The sequence below is a fragment of the Sesamum indicum genome, linkage group LG2 (assembly GCF_000512975.1).
Source record: "Sesamum indicum cultivar Zhongzhi No. 13 linkage group LG2, S_indicum_v1.0, whole genome shotgun sequence".
Classification (NCBI taxonomy): Eukaryota; Viridiplantae; Streptophyta; class Magnoliopsida; order Lamiales; family Pedaliaceae; genus Sesamum; species Sesamum indicum.
Genome location: NC_026146.1, coordinates 9,316,810 through 9,330,665, shown reverse-complemented (window position 1 = coordinate 9,330,665; position 13,856 = coordinate 9,316,810). Strand labels below are relative to the sequence as shown.

At 28.2% G+C, this 13,856-nt stretch overlaps 1 protein-coding gene across 1 annotated transcript; it reads right to left on the bottom strand.

Moving 5' to 3' along the window:
* On the bottom strand, window positions 10,433–11,491 carry LOC105155880. Its single transcript, XM_011071864.2, has one exon. The coding sequence runs from the start codon at window positions 11,448–11,450 to the stop codon at window positions 10,572–10,574; it is 879 nt and encodes a 292-aa protein (XP_011070166.1). The 5' UTR covers window positions 11,451–11,491; the 3' UTR covers window positions 10,433–10,571.

The window sequence follows — 13,856 nt, the reverse complement described above, 5'->3', positions numbered from 1 at the left end:
TTGCAAACACACATAAAAAAAAAAGAAATCAATTTTAATTAAAATTCAGAAATATTTTTCATTCATCAGATCAATCTTATCATAAATGTAATTACATTTGTTATGTAATTAATCATTCTCTTTTAATTTCACAACAATTAAATATAATATACTTATTTTATAATTTATTTAGATATGATCAGATCCGATTCGAGTTAAAATTTATCGAAATTGATGAGACCTCTTTTTTTCTTTCTTTGGGACTACTAATGTTAATAAGCACCGGATATTCTCAGAAACTTTATAAGGACAATGACCTGAAATCGTGTTACTGGTCCAAAGTGTAGACGTGGTTGGCCTTTGTCATTTATCTCGTAATTTAATGGAAAAGGCGACTTATGATCGTGCACCCACCATCATATCTTTTAGTAGATAGGAATTCAGGAAAACCACGCTTTCGCCACTGTGGGAAATTGGTTGGAAATTATCCTTGCCACGTTTACCAGATTTGAGTCAATTTCATGGACCACCATCAAAACTTGTTCATTTTTCATTGATGCCACCCATACATACATATATACATACATACATGCACACATACATACATACATATATATATTGTCCAATACTATTAACTCATGCATCAATTCGACTAATTTATTATTAATTAATATTACATTCTATATCCATGATAAAGAAAATAAAAAAAAAATACAAGTAACCCTCATGTGATATTACAATAAATAAATTATTTTTTATAAAAAATAGTAACAATTTATATTCTTGTAATTTTAAAAATACAATAATTTACCCTCCTATATTTTTTTTAAAAAAATAAAGCAATTTACCTAATTAGACAGGAAGGTAAATTATTTCATTATAAAAAATACAGGGGGAGGTGGGGTAAGTTGTTATTATTTTTTCATATGAGAGTAGTTTATTCATTTACAATATCACAGGGAGGTAAATTACATTAAACCCTAAGAAAAAAGATTTCTTCCTTGTATTATAAATTACTATAATCTAAAAATAAGCATAAAAAATAATACTATTTGTCACATTCAAACATAATCGATACAATAACTTAAGTTCTGCCCATGAATAATCGGCATCTACTATGATTTATCCATAATCTTTAATTTATCATAATTTTTAATTATAATTAATATTTTTAACATCACTTATAAAAACAACGGCCACAAGAATTATTAAAAAAAGCACATCAATACTGACTGTTTTGTGCTGAGAATTTATAGAGAAGAAGAAGAACCGCCAAGTGTGTATATTTTAGTGGAGAGAGGTCAGCCACCCTAATATTAAATCAGACATGATAGATATGACAGTAGTTTTAGCTATAAACAACGTGCGGTTGGTTGGAATAAAAACACACTTAAATACAGTTTTACGTTTAATCATCACATTTATAATTTTAATAGTGACAAATATTCTCTAGAAGTTGTTACTACTAAGAAACAGAGACAAATAGAAATTGTGTATAAAGTTGTTATTAAGAATAATTAATATATATAATATATGTATAGTATCGATTTAGTGACGGCAATTATCATTATAAATGCATAATCAATTGTTTATAGTGACAACTTTATATACAATTTTCACTAATAATTATATCGTAATTACAAGATCAACGCCATTTTAAGATCATTTTGATATTTTATTTTTTTAGAAAAATTCTTTTCAATTATGTGACAAATCTTGGTACCTATTTTAATCACAATAATGGAGAAAAAGAATATGAAATTATTATTATTTTTTGAATTTTTATTTCCAAGCCCAATTTTAAAACATTAAATTAGGAAACTTTATGGAAGATAGAAGTATATATTATTTTCCAAAAAAAGAAATAAATATGTATATATATAATTGGTGTTAGGTGTAATCCCATACCAAGAATTGCTTTAAAAAATTTTGATGGTTTGATAAAGTGAAACATTTGGAAATTGGAGAAGGACAAGAAACTTTAATAATTGAGGGCTATCTCTAAGTTGAAATTGGAAGAAAAAAGGGGTTATGTGATAGAGTTGTATCCCACTTTGTTGTCAAGGTAAGAAGAATATGGCACTTGCAGCTGTGATAACATCACTTGTGTCTTATCTTTATTACCTTTTCCCTTCCAACTCTCTTTCAATAATTATGCCATTTTAACATCTAAATTAATCAATGTTTGTATTTATTTTTGGGTAAATTACACTTACTTGCCCTAAATTTGACATAATTACAAATACCTCATTGTTGTTTGCAAAATTATAAATATCCACCTAATTTGAACATTCGCCCAAATACGAGTCCATTTCGTTACATTCTCATCCATGTGTTGATCTGACCAAAATGCTCTTTTGCATTATAAAATTACATTTTCTCAAATATTTTTATTAACTAATATTCCCTATGAAATATTTATTTTACCCATCTTTTTTTTTTTTACATTTTTTCAAATACTTTTTTATTTTGTAAAAAATTAATAAGGGTAAAATAGTAATGTTCATTTCACTGTTTATGGGCTACATAATTATTTTTCATTTGATGAGGTATTTATAATTTTTCAAACAATGAGAAGTATTTATAATTAAGCCAAATTTTAAGAAAAGTAGCTGCAATTTACCCTACTTTTTTGCATTATAATTATATTACTTTGGTTATGATTGGGACATTAAATTCCACAAGGATTTCATATTATGCAAAGCATGGAGAAAATTGTCTTTCTTATCTCCAAATTTGTCTTCCTCTCCAAACGACACTATCTCTACATTATAAATAACTATGATTTAAAATTTATGATAATTTAATACTATTCATCAAATTAAATAAAATTAAACATAAAAATTAAGTTTTGCTCATGATTAATTGTTATTTACAGTAGTTTTAAGTATAGCCAAAACCATTGCTATGGCTTTTAGCTGTAGCTCGTATTTCGACTTCGTTTGTTGTTGCGCAGTCGTAATTGATCAATATTTATCACATTTTTTTGTTTTTAATCACAATAATAATCCATTCAAAAAGTAATATTTTTCTAGTGTGAAGAGAAATTATTTTGACCTCATCTTTTATTGGACAGACAAGGGTAGAAAATATAAGATATTAAAAATTAATTATATATATATATATATCATAATAACCATATTATATTACAAAGAGAATAGTATTTTGCAATTAAATTGACACACACACAAGACTTTTATTTTTCTTTTTTCTATGATTTTTGGATAAATTACAACGACATTTCCTGATATTTGAAATAATTATAAATACCTCTTTATTATTTGAAAAATTACGAATACCCTCCTGATTTTAATGGTCGCCTAACAATTAGCATAATCTGTTCATCTCCGTTAGATTTTCATTCATTTTTTGTATGGTGAATTGATCAAAATGTCCTTTTGGACTAAAAATTATAATATTATTTAATTTTTTAAAAATTTCTAATTTACTAAGTGGATAATTTGTCTATATATTTTTCAAATTTTTTCATCCACCTCGTCTAATTTTTTTATAAATTTTTATTTTTTTTAAAAATTTCTAATTTACTAAGTGGATAATTTGTCTATATATTTTTCAAATTTTCTCATCCACATCATCCAATTTTTTACAATTTTTTATTTTTTTTAAAAAAAGAAATACAGTAAGAGTATAATTGACAATTTCATACATAAATTCATCAAATATTAAGAAAGTATTTATAATTTTTCAAACAATAAAGGGTATTCGTAATTATATCGAATCTCAGGAGGGATAATTATAGTTTACCCTTATTTTTTTCTATAAAGACTTTTGGACTTTAACCCTAATAGATAATAGCCTTTGCTATGATTTCTATCCTCCAAATAATAGTACTAAATGTATCAAAACAATCATAGGACTCTAAAAGGTGTTTTTGACATACAAGCAAGGATCAAATGTGTGTGTGTTTGTGTAATAAAGGGTTCAACAACTTTGAGAAGATAAACTCCAAAACCCTAGTTTATTTCAAAATTAGGCAATAGTTTTGACCTTTTAGTACATTATATTTGACATTATTTGTAAATAGAGCTGTCCCAAGATTCCCACATTGGTTCCTTGTACCAAAACTCTAAAAGCTCATTTATTTTTAAGGATTGAGTTTGATATCCATGTCGATCAATTAGATTTATTTTTTATTTACTTTATTTATCAAATAAGTGCGTGTTGAAAATAGATGGTATGTTTAGATTTGTGTTTTGAGGTAATTTAAAATATTTAAAAATAAATGATGTAGGTTTGATGTTGGGATTTGGGAGATAAAAATCACTGTTCATTGTCAAATCATATCTTTTCTATATATATGTTTATATATAAATATGTATATATTGTATTTTTTGGAGATCAAAAAAACTGTTTATTGTCAAATCATGTCTCTTTTATATTATATATAAGTGTATATATATATTAAATATAGAAAGTTGAAAAATTAAAAAACACACATATAAAGTGTAAAAATACAAAATAAACATTGAGTGTGTTTTATTTTGTCTCGAAAAATACGAAAACATGAAGCCAAACATAGTATTTGTGTTGGGAGGTTGAGATATATAATTAAAAACACATGAGAAACAGTAAATTGTCTCTCATGATTTGTTTGAGTATTAATGTGATTGGCTTGTCATTATTGTGATAAAGATATAATTGAAATTATAAAATTATCTATCTCATCTTATTTTCACCGTATAAAGTAAAAGAACCCTAAAAGTATTTTGTAAAAACAGCACTGGTAAAGCATTCTGGATCAAAAGACATGCCAAAGAATTTTGGATGACAAAGCAAAGAACCAAAGAAGAAACAAAAGAACCAGTACCTTTAGTAAAGTAGAAAACTGCAAGGAGGTCTTTTTACTATGTGAAAAATATTACAAACGGCAATCTGACTTGTTTTCTTTTTTTTTTTTTTGCTAGTAGTGGTGGTACGTTGTTTCTCCGTACATATAATAAATAAATTTTTATATTTTAAGTAAATAAAGAAAGAAAAGAAAACTAACTTAGCAGTTAATGTGAAATTTAAAAAATTTAATAAATTAATTATCTTATTAATTGAAGAGCATTTTTTACTTCAAAAATATTTGACACGACGATTCTATTAATAGCGCTGTGAGTATAGAGGGCATTTTCTTTTTATACGAGTAAGATATAAGATTGTTTATTGTTTATTAGTATTTTTAGGGAGAGGCAAATGCAATTATCCTCCTCCATATAGGGCGTGGTCGCGTAAGAAATTGGTTAATTCAGACAGTTCTAATTTTCTTCTTAAATAAGTTTGGTTTAGTCTTGGGTTGGTTCTACAGTCGGCCCAAGAACATATGTTTGCTACTAGGATGTCCTTATTACATTATTGTTTGATATGGGACCTATCGTTTGAAGATCGTAAAGGTAACAAATGGCACCATTCCCACCTTCTTCTTTTAACTACAAAATAGCTCAACATCTGCACATTTTTATAAGGATAGTTTCCGCCCGGCCCGACTTATGCTAACCATCTGATCATTTTTGAATTCATAATTTATGTGGAATCATACCCTCAGAACAACCATAAATACCAGCCCTCTATGTCCAAAATACAATTTTTGCTACTTACTCTACCATTACGACCTTCGATGTTTCTCTTATACAACCTTATTAACTTAAACATTGAAAACTCTTAACCGAGACCTTCTCACTTTTAAGGTTTCTTATCTAGAGAATCAAGACTTACCTAAACTAAATTGGACTATTTGTTTACGGATCTAACGGAAGGTGATCTAACAATTTCAAATACACATCAGCGTTGCAACTACTTTAAGTTTCATTATGCCGTTAATTTTTGCGCCTTCAAGACTGGTTCTGTAATTGCATTATGATCAATTATAGCTGGGCACTTGGCTCCTTTTGATTGGTCCGAGTCTTGCAATGTGTGCACATATTACTCGAACCACTGGGCCTTGGGGCTGGATTGGCTAGTTGGGTCGGATCTTGGCATTTTCTATGGGCCCATTTGAGCAAAGTACAATTCATATTTTAGCTCAAGCTTCATTCTTACAAAAGTTCAAATTCAACCAAGTAAAAGAACCAGAAACAGCCGTGGAATGTTTCTTGAAGGAGTTGATATGGTTAAAATAGCAAGGCCCAAGAACAAGTGAGGTCCATAAAAGTTCAAATACACGTGCCATCTTTGGTATATATATCCCAAGCCGTTATCAAAGTTAAGGTAACTGTTCGCGCATTAGTCGCTTCATTTAATATATTATCCAACATACAACTTATATCCTTACCCAACCTAACTTGAGCATCAGAATACTTACGCCGAGTTATGTCTGACACTCCTCCTCTGTGCAGGTCCTAACTCGTTCCCGACCTCCTGAGCCCAAAAGCCAACGATCAACGACTTTTGGAGATCGGACCCATAAAAAGTAATCATGTCACTGATCAAGGAGTGGAAGGAGTAGGCATAGTTGATGAATAACAAGGAGATGGATGTGAAGACCTGGGAGTATGGCAATTAATGGTATGAATTTCCTTTTCGGGAACAATTTTGATGGATTTATTTAGGATTATCAAGAGCGTTAATGTCCGAACAGTTTATGGAGTTTCAGGTGAATGTCTTTCTTTCTTATATTCGTGTCCGACATTGCATATTCATATATGGTATAATTTAGGAATATGAATACTCATCCCCTTGGGAATGCTCATTCCCATGAGTATGAGATTAGACATTCCTCCACTTACCTATAGTTTTAGCAATTTTTAATAGGTTGAGAATAAATTATTTTATTATATTGCTAAAATAACTTTTAATAAAATTAAGATTACAAGATTTATAGTCACAAAATTATATATTACTTTGAATGCATTATATAAAATGAAGATCAATAGACAACAATTAAATATGTATTACTAAAATATAAATATATAATATAAAAAATTTAATGTTTAAATATTTTATTATAATATATATATAAAATTATTAACATCTTTACATGAAATTACTAAATATTACTACAAGCATAAAATATTATATAATAGCATATATACCATATATTATTATATTCTATATTTTTTATATTTATGTTAAAGTATGTAAATAATAAGTATTCATTAACAAAAATTAAAATATATATATATATATATATATACAAACATGCAACAATGTATATTATAAATTTGTAACTAATTTAACATTTCGAAATAATATTCTTATGAGATGAGATATTGTTTATTTTTTTGTAATTTTTTTAAGTTTCTTTTTTTTTAAACATATAAATAAATGAGTACGCAGTTGAAAAGCTTTGATTCTATTCCTTTTCTCATTCCTTTGGTATACCAAACATAGGAATGATATACCAAAATCATTTCACTCCTACTTTTATTCTATTTTTAAATTTATTCTATTTTCCTCAAATACATTCCTATATATCAGTCACTTCCTAATTATATATTATATATGCAGTTGTACTTTTAAATTATAATATAATTTAATTATATCTTTTAGGTTGAAAAAGGAACATGTCTCTGTCACTAGTCACTGAATGCGACGTACCAAATAAAATTAGTTGTTTAGTTCTTTAAGTTTGTCTGTTATTAATTTTAGTCATTTGAATTTTATCCGTTTTAGTTTTAGTCCGATAATTTTCAAAATTGCTTAATTTTAGTTCTTTGATTCAATTTCGTACAATTTTACTCCTACACAGCTTTTTAAGAGTAATTTTAGTCCATATATATCCACTCATTTTGCATCTCATAGATAATACTCGCCTAAGATGGTATAAGAGCCTAAAGTTATTATAGAAATATTTGTTTATATTACACTTAGAGCATTATGATGGACTATTAGGGGTGGCAATGAGTCGAGCTCGACCATTTTTGTCGAGCTCGAGCTTGCTTTTGTAATTTCAAACTCGAGCTCGACTCTTATATGTTGAGCTCGAGCTCGAGCTCAAACTGTTTTTTTTTTATTTAATTTTTTTGCTTTTTTATTTTATTATTATTATTATTATAAATTATGGAAATCATCAAATTTTTTACATAAATTTATAAGTAATAAAATAAATTATATAATGCATACTATATTATTGTTATTATTATTATTATTAGATTAAATAATGAGAATCACCAATTTTTTTACATAAATTTATAAGTAATAAAATAGATTGAAAAATGTATACTATATTATAAATATACCAAAATATAGTATGAAATTCTAATTTATTGTTATAAATATAAACTACTGATTAGTTTAGTAGTAATATAATTAGTAAATTATACAAAAAAAAAAAATTATTCTGAACAATTTTAAGTTATTGGGAAAGTATTAGTTATCTGAAATAATGCAATTGAAATACATAAAAATATTTTATAGTTGAAATTAATATATGTTCACAATCTGCAAAATTTATATATTTATAAATTTTAGTATAACATTGATGTTAGATAACATGGGTTAATCGGGCGAACAAAATTTATATCAGATCGTTAGATATGATAAAACTTACAGAAAAATACATTTGGTAAAGTTTTAGACTTATTGGATATACAGATGTCAAGATATCGTATTCGAAACATAAGAATAATCATTCAAAACGGCATATCGTTGAATCAGACCATGTGATTTTAAATCATACCGTCTGATATGATCTAATGGATACAGTCTTTTATATATTTAAATTTCATATGAATTGGATGCCCGATTTTAAAATATTGTAATTATTAATTAAACTTTTTAATCTCATTTTATATATAATAAAATAATAATTAGAATTGTTCAATCATCATTATCATCACCATTATTATTATTATTATTATTATTATTATTATTATTATCATTAGTATTATTATTATAATTTTTATTATTTTTAGATTAACTCATAGGAATCACTAAATTTTGACATAAATTTATAAATAATAAAATAGATTGCATTATGCATAGTATGTATCTGATATAAATATAAAACACAAAAATAAATAAAAAATCATAAGTGAATTACTTGTCAGTTCAAAAAAGTATAACGTAATACAAATATATATTAAAATATAACATAAAGTTTATATATGTCATATTAAATAATAATTTTAATTACAAAAAATATTATAATTTATTAAGTTGTTGATTAAACTTATTTTGGATAAAGATTAAATGTATAAATAAAAGTACCACAATTTATTATTATCCAAAATAAAATATATGATATTGATTAATAATTATAATATATGATCAATTTTGATTATATAATTGATAAAATATTAAATATAAAATTAAATATATAAAAATTAAAAATTAAAAATATATATAAAAAATAAAAAAAGGCCTGCTCGCGAGCTGGTGAACACACACAACTGAGCTCGAGCTCAAGCTCGAAAGGAGCTCGAGCTTGAGCTGGCTCGACTCGAGCTCAAAATCGAGCCCGCGAGCCGGCTCAACTCATCTGCCACTCCTATGGATTATTACCATTTATTACTAAAAAGGCAAAAGAGTCATAAATTAGGCTAAATGATCAAATCTATGCACAATTAATAGATAAAGAATTAAATCTAATATTGCAAAAAATAAAGAATAAAATTAATTCAAATCAAAATTATTAGACAATTTTTTTTCCCTAATAAATATGAATACGAGATCCACCTAACAAAAATTACAATGAAACTTAATTTTGGAATTGATAATTATTTAGTAATTTTTATCAATATTAAAATTTGCATATATAGAACATTGTTCATAGAAAAAAAAAATTGATATTAATGAACAGGTAAGGGTCACTATAGTAATATTAATAGTAGGGATTTTGACATGAACGTAGACTAGTCATTATACAGTTACTAAGAATTGGTCAAGTGAAGAAGCCATGGCATGCGCGTTTCACTATCTATATTCTAGGATCAAGTTAGATTATAAATGGTTTGATCTTGATTTTTGGATTAACAGCCAACCCCAACTCAAAATATAGTTTCCTGCACTTTTGTTCTTGTCCCGAATTTGTTATTTAATCAATTATATGGTAAGTGCAATAAATTTATTGAATAATTGGTATATAATTCAGAAAAACTAACCAATCACCTAGCAAGTTTGATGCCTTGTTGTATAATTGATTTGGTTCGACCAACTGATCCAAGCAAATATACGCGTAGGTAAAAATAAATAATAATCCATATATTCTCACATAAAACACACAAATATGTATAATATTACTAAGTCGAAATAAAAATATAAAACTAATAAAGACTCTGTCCTTTTAGTATCTATAAATAAAAGTAATAAATATGCCTCTTAATATTTTTAAAATATCAAATCAATCCAGTCAATTTAATTAGCCTGCCCAACCCTTTATTAATATCCCTACTGGAAGCTAGAGCAGGAGCATTAAATTTTACATTGGGTTTTCTATTTTTATATCTTATTATATTTAATATATATGATATGTACATAATTTATTTTTAAAATAAAATTGATGATCCAATTTTTATATATATTCAAATATTTATATATTCAGTGAAATAAAAAATGCAACAGGATTTACAATAGAAACCTAATAGCACAGGCCAGGCAAGAAATTGAAAATCGCTAAAATGGCGATAAACAGTTCAAAAATTTAGTGAAAATCATTCCCCAGCCTGCTGGCAGCTTGTAGGCAGTTTTGTGTAGTGTAGATAACCAATCATCTCTATCTCTTCACCATGCTGCTGCTTACACTGGAAATAGAGCACTGTGTACGCCATGAACAGCAACATCTTTACAAATGATGTAAGGTTCAAGACAATCAACCCGTATATTGTTAGATTCTTAAAAAATGACCCTTTATCACCCAACACCATCCAGCAGACCACGAAAGTAGCTGAAAGCAGCAGGCTGAAGAACAAGTTGAGCATGAAACCATGGAGCCTCTGCCCTTCAACAACTTGTGCAGCTTTCTCCACTGCCTCTCTTCCCTGGAAACCCTCTTCGACTATCGAAACCACTTGTGACAATGCCCAAACAACCGATGAGTAGAGCTGGAGGACGATAAACGTAATCCCAACAAAAATGGCAATGGAAATGGTGATAGGGTTGGGAGAACCGATCGCTACTAGAAAAGCCCATGGCACGAACAAGTATACGTTTGATGAACTGCGCGAGACCTGGAAGCTAGTAAGCAGCGGCCTTCTCCATGTGCCTTTGATGCTCGAAAATATGTGCTCGAATGATATGTTCTTGCCGCTGTAAGATGTGGCGGATACTAATATTGTCGCGACTGTAGACAGGTGGTTGATTGTGATGAAAAGAAGAAAGAAAGCTATTTCAAGTACGTAAATTAGCAGAAATTGGGAGGTTCTGATATAGTTCGTCGAGGATTGGACGGAGGAGATGAATAACAAGAACAGGATGGACGGCGGGATATGGGAAAGTATAGCAATTGATGCCATGAGTTTCCTGTTCTTGGGAAGAAGTTTGATGGATTCATACAGAATTGTCAAGAAATGAAAGAATTCGGAGAATTCCATGGCTACACCCTGTGGGGTTTAGAGGGTTTTGTTCAAGTTTGAGGTATTAGTAGTTGGGAATTTTGTGTTTGAAGTTGAAACGGTCCAATTTGGAGAAAGTCATCTCCACTCGTAATTGGTAGTTTCGCCCTACATACGTGTGGGGCAGAATTGAATTTTTTATTTCGACTCAGAGTTATATTTTTCATTTTAATTAATATATATATGATGTTGTGTATATATAGATAGATGTCAAATGAAATAAAATAGAAAATATAATTTAAAATAGAAAATTCAATCCTAACAAGCTCCCAACAAGACTTCTACGAGACCAGCGATGTTGGCTTACTCGATGGATGCTTGTGGGACAGCTAAAATTTTTCAACATGTTTAAGAATTGACTAAAGTAAACGAACTGTTTAAACATTTAAATTTAGTGAATTATCAACTAAATGTTCAAACTTCAAAAATTTGTTAAAATGTTTTTGAGTTGTTTTGTTCCAATAAAAATGAATGTATCAAAACTCTTGAGGAATATTGAAAGATGTTTCATATATGGTTAATTACAAGTAACGTAACAAGAAAAATGGATTATTTCATACACTATGAATCACTACAATTTAAAAATTATGATCGATTAATACATGCTATTTATTAAGGTCAAACAAAATCGTGTTTAAACTTAAATTTTGGTCCCAGTTAATGAACATTGGCCATGGTTTATTTATGACCAAAATGGTTACCATAGTTTTTAATTGTAGCTAATATTTTAGAGTCACTTATAAAAATAATGTCTAATAGCCGTTGTATAGCAATAGTTAATTAGTATTCACCATAACATTTTAATATTAACAACGGTAATATTATAACGTAAAGTTGTACTTCTACCACAACACAAAAAATGTGCGATTTGGGCTAGTTTTAAAAATGAATTTTTTGACATTTGGAACGGTTTATGTTCTGTCATTATAGTAAGAGTTGCTAAAATTTAGGAACGGTTGGTGAAGGAACATTCCCAACTGGAATATGAAAATTTCTTTTTTTTTTTTTATTGGAACACATTGAATAAGATTTGGAACAATTATGTAATTTAATTGGGGATATTTTTTGAACAGTTTTTGTAATACTCATGGCTGAATTTTAGAACCGTATTTATTTGTGTTGGTGATATATTTAGGAACGAACATTGCAATTGTGTAGTGCTCAATTTTTGAAATAGTATTAAGCACGGTTTATTTTTTATTTGGAATAGTCTCTTGTAACTGTATTAGGAATATTTTTTGGAACACAATATATTGTGTGCATCAGTTTGAGTTGCAATACTTTTAGGAGCGGTGAGTCCTTTATAGGAAAATTTATTCAAAACTGGGTTTAGGAATTGAGTTTGGAATGATCTTAATTTTGAAATTTATAACACTTTCTTTACAATTATTAGAACCGTTTTTAATTTTTTATTTGATGATAAAATTTTAAAAAATAATGTAATTTATATAATTAATTATTGAATTTAATTATATTTATGAGTTTAATTAATTGAATAAGTATTAAACAATGGAATGTAATAAATATTATGAAACATGAGTAATTAGAAAGAAATATTATATTAATAAACAAAATTGGTAGAGCTTTACCCCAAAACTTTACTCCAGCTGCCGTCGTCCTTCTTGTTATAGCATTTGGCGAACAATTCCATTTGCTAGGGCGGTCGATCGAGTTGTGCCTCCTGTAGAAGAATAAAACAATTAGCATAATATTTACAATTGAAGTCCAGGCTTTTAGGTTTTATAGATTACGTCTAGCTGGAGGTGCTACGTGGTGCTTATCTGATTCTGTAAGGTGTGCCTCCAAAAATCTTATGTGGAAGCTTCCTAGACCACCCATGGATGCCATGTGAGATGGATTTTCACTTTGGCTGGGAGATTTTAAGTCGTTAAACTTCCTTGTAAACCTATGAGGTATTCTTGAATTTAGACTCTCTCGGATCTGGGCTAGTTGGACTTCATTAGCCCAATTCATTTTTTGGGGCATTTCCTGTTGGATTCCTTGGAGCTTTACGCATTATGGGCATCCCAGGGGCATTTAATGCCCTTATCAAAACAAGACTTCCTGAGGGCATCTTAGGTTTTGCACTCTTTTTGGCTCTTGTAATATTATCTTTTTTTGTTTTTTTTACCGTTTTGGCTTATTTGAGCTAATCTATTTTCGTGGCCATCAATATATAAAATATTATCTATTATATTAATAATATTTTTTATTTGTCATAATACATTATTTTATTTAAAAATACTAATCATATATAATTTAAAAAGAAAAAAAATAGACTCACCCCAGCTATCATCGCGGCGTTGTACCACTGTCGCCCGCTCACCTTCCCCCATCACCGACTCTCCCCAGGCCCCCCTCATCGCCTTTCCTCGCCTTCTCCTG